Source organism: Bombyx mori, chromosome 23, assembly GCF_030269925.1.
Source record: "Bombyx mori chromosome 23, ASM3026992v2".
In the NCBI taxonomy this organism is placed as follows: domain Eukaryota; kingdom Metazoa; phylum Arthropoda; class Insecta; order Lepidoptera; family Bombycidae; genus Bombyx; species Bombyx mori.
In genome coordinates, this window is record NC_085129.1 from 16,044,950 (window position 1) to 16,058,958 (window position 14,009).

General features: G+C 45.8%; 1 protein-coding gene across 5 annotated transcripts in view; it reads left to right on the forward strand.

Moving 5' to 3' along the window:
- LOC101737509 (GTPase-activating protein CdGAPr) overlaps nt 1-13,157 on the forward strand; it is a 53,450-nt gene extending 40,293 nt beyond the window's left edge. For 4 of the 5 annotated variants that reach the window (XM_062675311.1, XM_038019172.2, XM_038019169.2 and 1 more), the window contains 13 exons: nt 24-174; nt 512-595; nt 728-822; nt 910-1,030; nt 1,123-1,183; nt 1,269-1,366; nt 1,669-1,766; nt 1,841-1,970; nt 2,348-2,565; nt 2,912-3,013; nt 5,926-6,066; nt 7,224-8,885; nt 9,596-13,157. In XM_062675311.1, the coding sequence (XP_062531295.1) occupies nt 24-174; nt 512-595; nt 728-822; nt 910-1,030; nt 1,123-1,183; nt 1,269-1,366; nt 1,669-1,766; nt 1,841-1,970; nt 2,348-2,565; nt 2,912-3,013; nt 5,926-6,066; nt 7,224-8,885; nt 9,596-9,671 (3,037 nt within the window). In that variant the 3' untranslated portion in view covers nt 9,672-13,157. The remainder of the gene's footprint in view (nt 1-23; nt 175-511; nt 596-727; nt 823-909; nt 1,031-1,122; nt 1,184-1,268; nt 1,367-1,668; nt 1,767-1,840; nt 1,971-2,347; nt 2,566-2,911; nt 3,014-5,925; nt 6,067-7,223; nt 8,886-9,595) is intronic. The other variant, XM_062675312.1, reaches the window with a different exon arrangement.
- The last annotated feature ends 852 nt before the right edge of the window (nt 13,158-14,009 follow it).

Here is a 14,009-nt window from a genome sequence, read left to right on the forward strand (position 1 = left end):
GACGTCGCGGCGCCCTGTTGCAGGACCATGGCGTACCTCATGCGCCACCTGCGGCGCGTGTCGCTGCAGAGCGCCAGCACCGGCATGACGGCGCGCAACGTGGCCATCGTGTGGGCGCCCAACCTGCTCCGAGCGCCGCGCCCGCAGCACGCGCTGCACGGAGTCGCCGTGCAGGTACGTGCCTCAACTCTCTCCCTCCCTATCGCTCTCTTTCAGAAATACATACGGAGCAGCTCAGTGTGCTTAGTGCGAGTTTTTTAACGTTCTGGATCCCATTTCATACAAATATGAGCTAACTTTTACGCTATCGAGAACGTTAAAAAACTTGTACTAAGCACACAGACCTCGAAACCGGATCGTTGACTCTCTTGCCTCACATTATAATTATAGAAATAGCTCTATAACTCGATGGCACAGTAAAGGGGTTACGAATCTACGTCACGAACCGGCCGGTCCCCGGACACACGTGTGGGTCACAGTCGCCGTAACACATAACATAACGCCCCCGCAGGCCGTGGTCACTGAGTTCCTGATCTGCTACGCGGAGGAGCTGTTCGCGCGGGAGCAGGGAGCCGCCCCCCCCAGCCCGGAGCAGGTACGGATCTGAAATATTGACTTTTGTTTTCTCTAAATATCAAAAAGTTTATCTTATTTAACTAGTCTGAGTACGGTGAGTAAAAATTAACTGTGTATTAACTGTTGACTGATGTCAGTTTCCCTTGCGCAGACACCAGAGCCGGAGCCAGCGATCGAGTTCAGGGGGATGGAGCCGGTCCGAAGGCCCAAGAGTCTGCCTGTCACGCAGCACACCAAACTGCTGAGGTTCGTGTCGGGGTCGGACCCTCATGCCACCGCGTGCGCCGCACGTGTATGACTATGAATTTGAACTGTTAAACTTACTGTCCGCAGCTTGGAGGAAGCACGTCGCCGCGGCCGTCCCCCCGCGCCCCACTCCGCACCCCCCGTGCCACCCGCCGACCCCACTCCCGTTCTGCGGCCGCAAGGGGACGTTAAGCCCAAGTATATCGAGGTCAGTACTAGGGTCGCGCCCCCGGTGTTAAGTGTGTGACGTCACGCGTGCTCCAGGAGTGCAGTTGTTTTAAAATGGTTTTATTGCATTAGGTCGGCTCCGGACCCAACAACCTGCCGCAGTACCACACCGTGCTGGAGCTGCCCGCCACGGGTGAGTGCTCCCTACACGTCGACTTTGAGACTTGAGGTCGCGTTGTATCTCCCGACGTGATGGTGACCGCGGTGTTGGCTTGCAGGCAGGAAGCGCGGCGTGAAGCGGTCCCCGTCCGGCTGGCGCGGCATCTTCACCCGGAACAAGCAGCGGCCGGCGGACACCCCCACCCTCGCCATGGAGGTGCACACCCTTATTAGTTCATTATCGACAAACGCATTACTTTTTAATAATAATTCAAATGAGACGATTGATTTTTTATTCCATTCAATGAGATAAGTCGTGTTGTTGTTTTGGACCTCAAATTCGTCACAAAGTGAATGCGCCGTCCACCGTAGAACATGAGGTCGAAGTCTCAATAATATTGTGTACCGACCGGCCTACCTTTGGAACCGGCAACATCCATCCTCCCGAGCGACCCCCCTCATGTAACTGTCAACATCTGCCCTTGAAATGTACTAAAGCAGTGTGTGGTTGTGTTCCAGGAGAGCAGTGCCATCAAGTCGTGCGAGTCGCTCTCGGACGGCGAACCGGCGGCGCCCGGGGACCGCCCCGCGACCCCCGCCCCCCGGCAGCACGCGCGGTAGGGACGCGAGCCGGACACGTATGTATGTGTGGTCCTCAAGCCCCCCGCTCACCGTGTGCGTGTGCTCGCAGCTCGTCGTCGTGCGACTCGTACTTCGAGCCGTGGCAGGCCGAGCTGGCGGGCATGCGGCTCCGCCTGTGCGCCCAGGAGCGGGACCAGCACATCTTCAGCGAGGAGGACGACACCGCGGTCAGGCAGCAGGTGCGCGCGCCTTGCTCTAGTCTAGGGAGGAGGGGGGGTCTGTTACGGTCACTGTGACGAGCAATACGGTCACCCAATAGTGAGTGATCGCCGGTGCCCGTGGACATCAGCAACGCCCGGGGTGCGCCGCCGTCCGGTATCTGCGTTAGTTTTATATAACACAAACAGTATCCCAGTAAACCGGTGAGTTATGTTGGTCGGCGCGCGGGGTGTGTGGCGATTTCATATAAAGAAAATAATCTTTATTACAAACTCAACGAACGTTTCAATGATTTCACGCCAACATGCCGTGTCTGTATTGTTTGTTGATGTCCGCCGGCACACCGTATCCGGTGGCCCCCAGCCGACGTTACTGGACACTCGAGTGTGCGTTCTAGGAGGAGTCCGCGAGCTCGAGCCCGCCGGAGTCCGGCCTGTCCAGCGTCGAGCCCAGCCCGAGGCGGAGTCTCCGAGTGGACATCAAGGCTGCCAACGAGTACGCCAACAAGTATGTGCGGGGAACACGCGGTACCGCTCGGCTGACGCTGTGGACGGCGGATCTACGGGAGCTCCAAGTGCCGGAGTGGCCAGGTCTTGCGCAGCGCCCAGATGAATGGTGGGGCTTATTATCGGAAGTCAAGACCCACTTCTATGCTCTGGGGGCTATAGCGCTAATGCAGCAATATAGCAGTAATATACTTACTAAACAATTCCACACTACACGCAATGTACTGTACAATCAGCTGTCGTACGGGGTCAACGCCCTCGCGGCCCGCGTGGGGCATACATTGCGCGGTCACAGTAACTTTACTTAGCTACTGAAGTAGTTCGGGGCTCGTGCTCGTCTACAAGTAAAGGACGAGCCGCGCCGCCCGCGGGCCCGGTCGAAACAACAAAAGTCGATTTTTTATTTTATTTTACGAAACACGTGGTCCCCGCTGCAACCATGGCGCGCCTTACAGGTCCGACTCCGCGGAGCACCTGCAGTACATAGACGCGGAGTCGCCCAGACGAGCCCCCCCGGAGAAGCGCCTGCATCAGAACACGCACGACCAAGTCAAGAGGTGAGCCCCTGCAGCCCCCCTGCACTAATGTGCACTATATATTGTCCGTCAGTGCCTCATTTATCATACTAGATGACGATCGCGCTTTGCTCGGTTTTTTTTTTATAACGTTATCTTCTTGTGTCTTTAAAGCAGTAAAAATAGTATTATAGTATTCGCCAATAGATGTCGGGAAGAGTCATAAAGTTGATTATCGATAAAGTTGATTATTGAAAACATGAATAAAATAACATTTTCTGAAAATAAATCGTAGCTAGATCGATTTATCGCCCCCGAAATCCCCGGTATACTAAATTTTATCAAAATCGTTGGAGCCGTTTCCGAGATTCAGATTATATGTATATATATATCTAATATATAAAATTCTCGTGTCACAGTTTTCGTTGCCATACTCCTCCGAAACGGCTTGACCGATTTTGATGAAATTTTTTGTGCTTATCCGGTATCTATGAGAATCGGCCAACATCTATTTTTCATCCCTCTAAATGTTAGGGATAGTCCAGCCCCAAATTTTTTTTTTTAATTTTTGGACAAAAATTTTAATTTTTTATTTTTTTATGATACAACATACAAAAATACATACAATCCTCAATTTTCACCCTTCTACGATCAACCCTTATTTTTTAATAGCCATTTTAGTAATTTAATCATTTTTCCTCTCCGGTCGAAAACTGATCAATCGTCATTTAATTAGTTATCCCCGCCAGATGTCTACAGGTGTCACTTCTCACCCAGTAAACAGCACGGAGTAGGGATGTTATCTCTACAGTTTTCGGCTATTATTAGTGTTTATGCTTCAAGCGTAGTAGTTAAACATTTTTAGTTCATCGCCTTGCATGTCAGATGGAAAAAGTACAAAAAAATTCCCTGAAGATTTCACTAACGATACAATCACAGATGTCGACGGATATCCAATATATCGTCGAAGGAATCCAGATAATGGCGGACAATCATTTATTATAAACATCAGCAACACAGACATTGATATTGACAATCGTTGGGTTGTGCCATATTCGCCCCTGCTGAGCAAAACATACAATGCTCATATTAATGTTGAGTTTTGCAGTTCTGTGAAGAGCATCAAATACATTTGCAATTATGTCCATAAAGGCAGTGACATGGCGGTGTTTAGAGTGGAAAATATTGGCACACAAACATTCGCTTGAGGCGTTGAACAGGACATTGAAAGATATTAAAAACAACGACAAACTATTTGGTGGCACTCTGTTAGTCCTTTCAGGTGACTTCAGACAAACACTTCCCGTCATTCCACGTTCAACATACGCTGATGAAATCAACGCCTGCTTAAAATCATCGACATTGTGGCGTAATGTTGAAATAGTACAGCTGAAAGTAAATATGCGCGTTCAATTGCTTCAAGATCCATCCGCTGAAACATTCTCTAAACAACTCTTAGATATCGGTGATGGAAAAGTCACTATAGCTGAAACTGGATACATAAAATTAGCGAATGATTTCTGCACTATCATTGATTCGCAAGATGCTCTCATTGAACAAATATTTCCCGATGTACACACGAATTACATAAATCTCGAGTGGCTTGCAGAAAGAGCAATGTTAGCTGCAAAAAATGTGGACGTTGACATTTTAAATCTGAAGATACAACAGTTATTGCCAGGGGACTTGGTATTATATAGATCTATTGATACAGTTTGCGATGGCACTGAAGCTGTAAATTTTCCAACAGAGTTTTTGAACTCACGGGATTTGCCAGGCATGCCACCACATAACTTACAATTGAAGCTTGGATCTCCAATTATTTTGCTTCGTAATTTGAACCCGCCACGGCTATGCAACGGTACGCGATTAGTCATTAAAAAAATAATGAAAAAAGTTATCGAAGGCACCATTTTAAATGGCAAGTTTCGAGGTGAAAATATATTGATACCACGAATACCTATTATACCCACAGATGTGCCAATTCAATTTAAGCGGGCTAACAAAAAATATTGTTCACGCTGCAGCATTAAGAGATTAATATTATGTAATTAATTAATTATATGTATAATTATTACTTTTAATAAATTAAAACAATTAATGTTTGGTGTTTTGTTATTTTTAAACAACATTCCCTCATCGTTCCCAGCGCTCCAGGCCTTTTTCACTCATATTCCACATCCTTATACACTTCCAATAAGTTAGTATTTTAGAAATTCTCTAGAAATCTTATATATGGCAAGACACCGTTTGCCGGGTCAGCTAGTATATATATATATATATACAAGACTTGCTCGTTTAAAGGTATAAGATATAGTTCGAGTGGTGCGACAGGGGGCGCGCGAGTACTGTGACACCTTAGTAGTTTTTTTTTTTTTATTGCTTTGATGGTTGGACGAGCTCACAGCCCACCTGGTGTTAAGTGGTTACTGGAGCCCATAGACATCTACAACGTAAATGCGCCACCCACCTTGAGATATAAGTTCTAAGGGTCTCAGTATAGTTACAACGGCTGCCCCACCCTTCAAACCGAAACGCATTACTGCTTCACGGCAGAAATAGGCAGGGTGGTGGTACCTCTCCGCGCGGACTCACAAGAGGTCCTACCACTAGTAATTACGCAAATTACAATTTTGCGGGTTTGATTTTTATTACACGATGTTATTCCTTCACCGTGGAAGTCAATCGTGAACATTTGTTAAGTACGTATTTCATTAGAAAAATTGGTATCCGCCTGAAATTCGAACACCGGTGCATCGTTTCAACACGAATGCACCGGATGTCTTATCGCTTAGGCCACGACGACATAAATAGGCCACGACGACATCTTAGGCCACGATGATTTAGTATCCTATTATAAAAACAAAACAAAAGTGTTTTCGTATATTGACGATATTCACTAAAACATATTGAGTACTGTGACCTCTATATACATGATACGCGCCCGTCCGCAGAGTGTGCAGGGACCGCGCCGACCCACGCGACCCCCGCAACGAGCTGCCGGAAGATCCCCCGCGCAACCCCCCTCCCTGCATCCCAGACGAACCCCCGCGCGCGCCCTCCGCCGCGCCGCCCGCCTCCGCGGTGAAGCTGAGGTAAGTGTGCTAGCCGCGTGCACGTAGTGGCATCGTTGGGCATTGCCGTGTTTCTTTTAAGACTTTTCTAGCAAAACTAACAAATCTATTAATAATTTTGTGCGAGATAAACGTGTCGAGCCCCTATCGCCCTCCCCCGTGCAGTGCGCACGCCGCCCCCGGAGCGCTCGGACGCCATAATGCTACCTGTTTATTTACGTGTTAGCGAGTGTCCGGGGGATATTCAACTGATTATATTCAATGTCGTGTCGGCGGATATTAACAGGGTGCCGCAGCCTGTGTTGTGAATACGGTTTCGGCCCCCGGGCGGGGGGAGACGGGTTGGGGGGTCTGTACTATAATATTTGTATTGTTCGTTGTTTTCGTTTCGTTCGCATTTTAATCGTATTTTATTTTGAAAATTTTGGCCAGTTGAAATTTTTGGTTATGCTTAACAAATTACAATTTCAATCGATGATGAGTTTATATAAGATAATTTATTTTGTATTCGTATTGTATTTTATTTGTATTCAAAAACTTTTGTATTTATTTTACATTTTATAATAAAATACTATAAAATGTTAACGACTTTACATATATACATATTGTGAGCACTGAGTTATTCTAGTAGTTAGTGTAGGAGTAGCACGTGCCCAGGGGGGGCGAACCTCCTGGATGAGGTGCCCCTTGCGTCCCCGGGCTGTGGGGGGTCGCTGTCTGGGGAGGAAATACAAAACCGCTTACTAATAAATAAAAAAACTACTGAAGCGTTCCGTTTAATATGAACGGAGAAAATAATATTTTGTACAGTGACGTCATTGTACGAGTGCGACTGTGGTAAATTCTTGTTTTTCAAAGTTAAATTGCTCATAGCTTTCTTGTGTACATTTTAATGCATGCGTTTTAAGGCATAATGAAATCTAATCAGATCACGAATAGCTGTTAGTTCTGATGTGACGCCGGAGTACCAGAGGATACTCCTAACCTAAACGTTATCCGCTCAGTACAGAGTCATTGTCCAGCACTTACAAACAGACAGTGACGTCATCACAGTGACGTCTCAAACTGACCGTCCTTAAAAGTTTTAGTGTTCCTTGAACCGGTACAGACTGACAAGTTTGTACGTGAGTGACGTCACTGTCTGGCCGCACGCTCAGCACTAACCCTAACCTTTGCAGAGAGCGGAGCTCGCCCCGGAGGATGAGGAATGGCAGGTACAGCGGGGTGCACCACTGCTCCGACGACAGGAACGTCACCATCAACCGCCTCAGCTGGCACGGGAAGGACGGACATTCGACCCTCATTAAAATCGACTGGCCCATCGAGAATATATCTGTTGGCAACCTCACGACCAGCACCCTCAACTCCAGCCCCCTCACCCCGACCACCCCCCTGTACGGCCCGCTGGAGAGCGACTCCGAGCACTCGGACTCCAACAAGCGCACCATCAGGGTTAGTGACGGCGCCTGCGAGGGGTGCGTTGACGAGAAGTGCCTCAAGTGTGAGCTGCGCGGCGCAGAGCGCGGGCGGACCCACGCCAAGGTCATGACCTCCTCGCACGAGAGCTCCTCCAGCTACTCCAACAGCCTCCAGCAGGACGAGCTGTACGAGTGCTGCACGCGGCCCGACTACATTAACCTACAGTCTTCCAGCACCAGTAAGAGCTCGCCGGGCTCTCCCCTGAAGAGTCCTTTAAAATCAACAATCAGCATCACGTTCAGATCCCCCACCAGAGACAGCGACGGAGCTGAAGGCGCCTCAAGCGATAGCAGAGACTCGGTGTACGAAGACATCGATCTCGAGAAGAACCTGTCCATAGTGGAGGACGCGCCCGTGCCGCAGAAGGACGCCAGCCTGCCCACGCAGCAGGCCTGCCAGCCCCAGGACTTCGTTCAGGACTTGATCATCTTAGAGACGCCGCTAGAGACACACTTCGACGCCGACCTGTACAGCCAGGTTAAGTTCTTCAAACAGAGCATCGAGGAGGTGAACGCGCTGGTGTCGGACGCGCCCGTCGCGGACCGGCACTACGAGAACGTGCGCTTCCAACCCGCCACCAACGACTACGAGAACATCAACGTGCGCGATGCGGTCGACAGCAGGCTGGGAACCGACGAGGGGAACGACGACCTCGCCCCCCATACTGAGAACGGCAACGTGGATGAATCCAAAAACTTAAACGTCAGAGAGTTGGCCGTCAGATTCGAGAGTCCGACAGAGCAGAGGCAGGCCTTCACCTTCCAGAAGTTCAAAGCCGAAATCAAATATCCCAGCCTAGAGCGAGAAGAGCCCCCGGGGACGCGCCGGCCCCCCGGGTCGGGCCGCCTGTCCCGGGGGGCCGGCAACGCTCGCTCGCTGGACGAAAGCGCTTTCACGAAAGAGTTCGGCGACAGAACGTACGTCGACCGAAGGAAAAGCTTAGAAATGAACTTGAAGAAGAAACTGCCCGATCTGAACTTGAACATCCAAGAAGTTGAAGCGAAGGGCGGCACCACGCCCGCCACCGAGAACAAAATGTCCTTAGTGCAGCGCTTCCATGAGAAGAGGAAAACGGACATCAAAACCCTGATCGGAGTGGACACGGAGAGGAAGCTCAGCAGGGAGCGGATAGAGAAGTACAAGGAGGAGCGGCGGATGTTCCTCCGCGAGAAGTACAGCTCGCAGTCGTTCCGCAGCAGCCCCGAGCAGCTCACGAGGATCAAGATCAAAAAAGACGACTGCAGGATAGACGACCTCCCGAAGTTCGAGAGGAGAAACACCGTGGACTTGGGTCAGAGGATGAGGTACAGCCTCGCCAGGGGCTCGCCCGACCCGGCGCTACCCGCGGCGCCACCATCCCCGTGAGTGCACTGACTTACTGCCGCGCTCTGGGATTGTAACGAACACGCCACCTGTTAATGTTCATGTTAATGTCACACCTACACGCAGCACGACGCAGCCGCGACGCGTCGCTTAGCACAACTTATGTTCCAATTAAATTACTCAATTGCATTAACTGGCTCTCGAGATTCTTAATTGGATTCTCAATCGTCCAATTAATCTGCTGTTCTGTTACAAACTCAGGTGCTTTTTTTTGTTTTTTATTTAATTGTTAACGTTTTTTTATGTTCCGTAAACGATTGGCGTAACAATTGACAGTTTGTTTCATTACAAACTAACAATAATCAGATTTTTTTTGTCAAAATTTGAACTAAACACCCTGTAGTTTATTAGTATTAGTTCTCTTTTGGTTGACGACGCCGACAGCGGCCACACGAGCCGCTCCACCGTGAGGGGGGGACCGACGCACGCGGACCCCGCACGAGGTCCTTTACAACTTGTCTGAGAGAAGAGACGAGGTCACAATCTGACGCTTAAATACTTAGTGTCTCACTTCTTACAATTGTGTCGTTGGACCCCCGGTGGGGGGCTCGCTGCGAGGCAAGGGTGTCAGGACCGCCCTAGAGCCCCCCGGCCAAACCCGGTATGGGTGCTCGGTAACCAGTACTTCAGTTAACACAAAATGCAACGGGTAAGTTTAATATGTATTATTTGTTTTGATTGCTTCTAGAGAAGACAAACTGTCTCCGCACTCCATCCGGGACATGGCGGCCCTGTTCGAACACAAGTCGCAGCGCACGGGCTGACCCTAGCGATATTATTTGTTTATTATTTAAACGTTCTTGTGGTGAAATCTTAAAAAAATAATTTTACTTTTAAAAATTCGAAAAAAATGTAGATTAAAAAAGTTACAAATTAAAATGCCAACGCACAACGACCGAGTGCCAGCCTCGGTGATGACCGTGGACCGCTGTGAGGCAGTCGCTCTACCACCACGTGACCCGGTTTAGAGCAATATGTCTCGCTTAATAACTTGTTATAAAACAAAACCCGCAATGTATTGTAAAATTATTATTTTTAAGATTTTATCATAAAATTCTAAAATACTCTTGTTATGTCATACAATAAAATATGTAATTATTATGTACATAATATATGTGTTAATTAATAAATATATTTTGAGAAACCATTTTAAATCTCAACTGAGAATCTCATAGTAAGTTCCCTAACCTGCTCCCCGCTGAGCACAACAGGGTCCTGCAACCAACGGACCGCGGGTTCGACACTGGGGACTCAATAAATCGCGTGTAATGTGTTCACTTGTCATTAATATTCTCATAACCATTTATTTCAGAAAACTAGAAACATAAAATTTTCAAAATATATTTATATCAATATAAAGAAATGGTCTCACGCTGTCAAATGTTTGAAGTCTTTTTTAAACTTTTTTATTGCATTTCCTCAGCCTCTATATTCAAATAAATGTTAATCATTAGATAAAGCTCACAAATTCTATGAGTAAAATAATTTAATTATTTCTTTGTATTTATATTACAACAAGGTAACAGTTTGCTTGTAACTAATATGTCTTATTGTTGAAAAATAAAGTCTAATAATCTAATATCTATTTTAGTTAATAATGTTAAGGACGCGCGGGGACCATTACATTATTTATTATATACATATAATTATTTTATAATTAAGATGAAGCTTTTGTTACGTTATTTAATTTATTATTAAATGAAGAAAGTTTAAATGTTAATTTAGTAGAATACCAAATAATTGTAATGTAATTATAAATTGGTTTAGTTGCCCGTACTTAGGTTACCTCGGCTGCGGACCTCGTTATGGACTCGGGAACTTATTGACAGTGTTATTGGTAACGGGGATGCCGACCCGACTCGAAGGCCTTTCTACAAATATTAATTCAAATGAAGTATGGGGGTCGTATTTAGTGGGGGGTCATTAATGTTTGCGAAATGAGTTCCGAAATAACAATTTTCACTTTTTAATGATTAAATATAACACGTGCAGAGGTGTACTAAAGGAATATTAAAATAAATTAATTCGATTTTTGCGCCCAATTTAGAGAAATCATTTGAAACGGTGTCGGTTTGTGGGAGTCCTCTGTAGTCTGGTTGTCGTACTCTGGCGAGGGGAGTGCTGTCTCTGCAGACCTGGACAACTAGAACGAGAACACAGATTTTCAAATGGAAAAAAGAAGTTCTGATGCAACACACATAAACTCAATACAGTCGAATTGATCATCTCTCTTTTTTTTAGGGCGGTTAGAAATGGGAATCGCGTTGAATATTTTTATGCGTAAACCGTCGCAGCTTCTGGAGGTGAGGATATACGAATCGAAACCTAATTGGACTGCCTGTGTGTTACTGCGCCTCCGTGCGCCCCCGTGCGTACTACTTGTTAACATCTCAGCACTGTGGTGTATTTATGTACATTTTAAAAGCGTTAACATGTATTGTGGTATGATATTATGTACATATAATTAATTATTTTACATCACAATTTCTATTTTATAATCGCGAATTTGTTAAAAAAAATGTTGCCATAATAAATATGAGGAATCTGGACAGTTGCATTTATATAAAATTAATAAAGGAAATACAACGGAGGCTTTATTTGTTTATGCCGTGGGGGGCTGGTTTCTGCTGCTCCAATTGATATAATGAAGGTTGTGGCGATTGTGAACAAACACAATGAGACACGTTGAGTCATTGGGATGTTTTGTATAAGCATAGTTGTCTTGTATTAGCGGTTCTTTGTTGCGGCGGCACGTGTCCCTGCCTTCGTACTGTGAGCCCACGTGAGCATTGAGCACTAGCGGCCACTGGCAGTACACTCCGCGTCGTGTGCGCCGCCGTCTCCAGACAACTACCTTCAGCTAACACGAAATTTGCTGACGGACAAAGGATAGAGCTAATAATGAGCTGTGACCCCAGAATATGTATTTTTAAGTAAAATTTGTACTATTTTTTTGGTTGCCAGAAATAAAGGCCCTATCCCCTAGTCGAGACAGTAATGTGGCTAATGTTATCGCCCCCGGTCGCCTCACCTCATGTATTTGATACGTTGTTTATTTTTGGTAATCAAAGTTATAGTCGCGAAAAAAATATTAGGTATATCTCAAACGATTTAATAAAAATAATTATATGAGAAAAAAGTCATTTTCAAACATATTATTGTTGAAGTGGGTGAATTGATTTTTTAATGTAAGTATAAATGTCTTGTTTGGAATCTGATTTGGGGTTAATATCCTATGTGTCTTGGCGGGTTTGTGACGCATTGACGCACCAGACACCAGAAAGTCGCTCTCAGTTGTTTCTAAAACTATGATCCTTAGACTCGGATTTGTAATATAAATATTGGACTGTATGCCGCGCCGCCCCTACATCAGTGACCCCGTTCTCGCCCAGGCGGGTCACGAAGCAAGCGTCTTCTCTGGTTAGAATACAGGATGGTCGACATTCTGATGCAAAACAACGCGTCTACGGTTTTGTATATAAGGTCCTGTCAGACCGCGGCGGACCCAGGGAAGGCTTACGTCCGGGTCGATGAAGTTGTCACTCTTAGAATTTGTCTCCTCAATTATACGCTGTTGTCGAATCTATATAATTCTATGATTATCCACGTGCGTCTCCATGAACAATTGATAGCGCTTGTTTGAGCATTAAGACATCCGACATTTTTCCCGAATCGATTCGAAACAAGATTTTGTTAAGGAAATAAAGCTTTAAGCAACTTTAATGTACGAGCTACGCGCGGACCAAAGTCGGCTGCGAAGTGACCCCTCATTTACTGAAAAATTACCCAATTTGGAGATCATGTCTTGGAAATTGTCGAAAAGTTTCCCTTTCCTTCAATATGAGGACTCATAAATGAGATACTCAAATTACTCGGATAACAACAATCAAACGAGTCAGAGAGTGAAAAATAATGCTCCTAATTATAATCAATTTATGCGTATAATACTGGTTTTCAATTCGTTATTATTGGGTTATGTGACATAAATAATGAAGCTATATTCATAATTGGTGCATTGGTATCATGAAAGCTATTCAACAAATTTATAATTTACAATAATTTCTTAATTAATGAATGCTTAGGACACAAGGGGGTAATTTCCGTGGGGGTCAAAACGCGTCTGATTTCGGTCCTGTATAAATCTCTTGTGTAAATTATACAAACTATGTTTACCTATAATAATAGGCTTGTGTAGAATGTAGTGATAACAAAAATGGAATATACACGAATAAACAAAGTATTAAATTGAATTTGTTATTTTTATTGGGTGCCCGGGTAGAGAACCGCCACCCACCATCTGGCCGTGAAAACAACTGGTTCTACACAAATTGCCAACTCATGTTCTAGTGAGTGTCGGCCAATAAAATAAAATATTGTATGTTCCGTTTTTTTAAGAAATAGGTGAACAAATATCACCCGACGATAAGTGATTGCAAGGGCAATCAAAATGCTCCTACCACGAAATCTAAGTTGCATAAAATAACCTCAAAACCGGAGCGCGGCAGAAATAAGCAGTTTTTTTATTTGCTGCCCGTATAGGCAGATGATCATGCGGCCCACCGAATGGTGAGTTGTTACCGTCGTCCATGGGTTTCGGCAATGCCAGGGACAGAGCCAAGCCGCTGCCTACCGTCTAATACTCTCTGGAAGCCTCGTTTGAAAAAGAACATGTCACCTTAGTCTCAGGTAAAAGGTTTACAATCCCTGAGGCCGGCGGTCATTGCATCTGTGCGAGCGAGACTCATTATATTTACGCGGAAGTGAGAGACAGGTAATAACAGGTTAACGATTGGAATTCTTCCTGCTTCGCGCCCGGTGTGTATCAATACAAGTTATCCGCGGTACTGACGTGTCAGTATTTGTTTGAATATCATATATTGAGCACCCGCAAAATTATAATTTGCGTAATTACTGGTAGTAGAACCTCTTGTGAGTCCGTGCGAGTACGTACTACCACCCTGCCGATTCTACCATTCTGCCGTGAAGCGGTAATGCGTTTCGGTTTGAATGGTGAGGCAGCCGTTGTAACTATACTGAGACCTTAGAACTTATATCCCAAGGTGGGTGGCGCATTTACGTTGTAGATGTTAATGGGCTCTAGT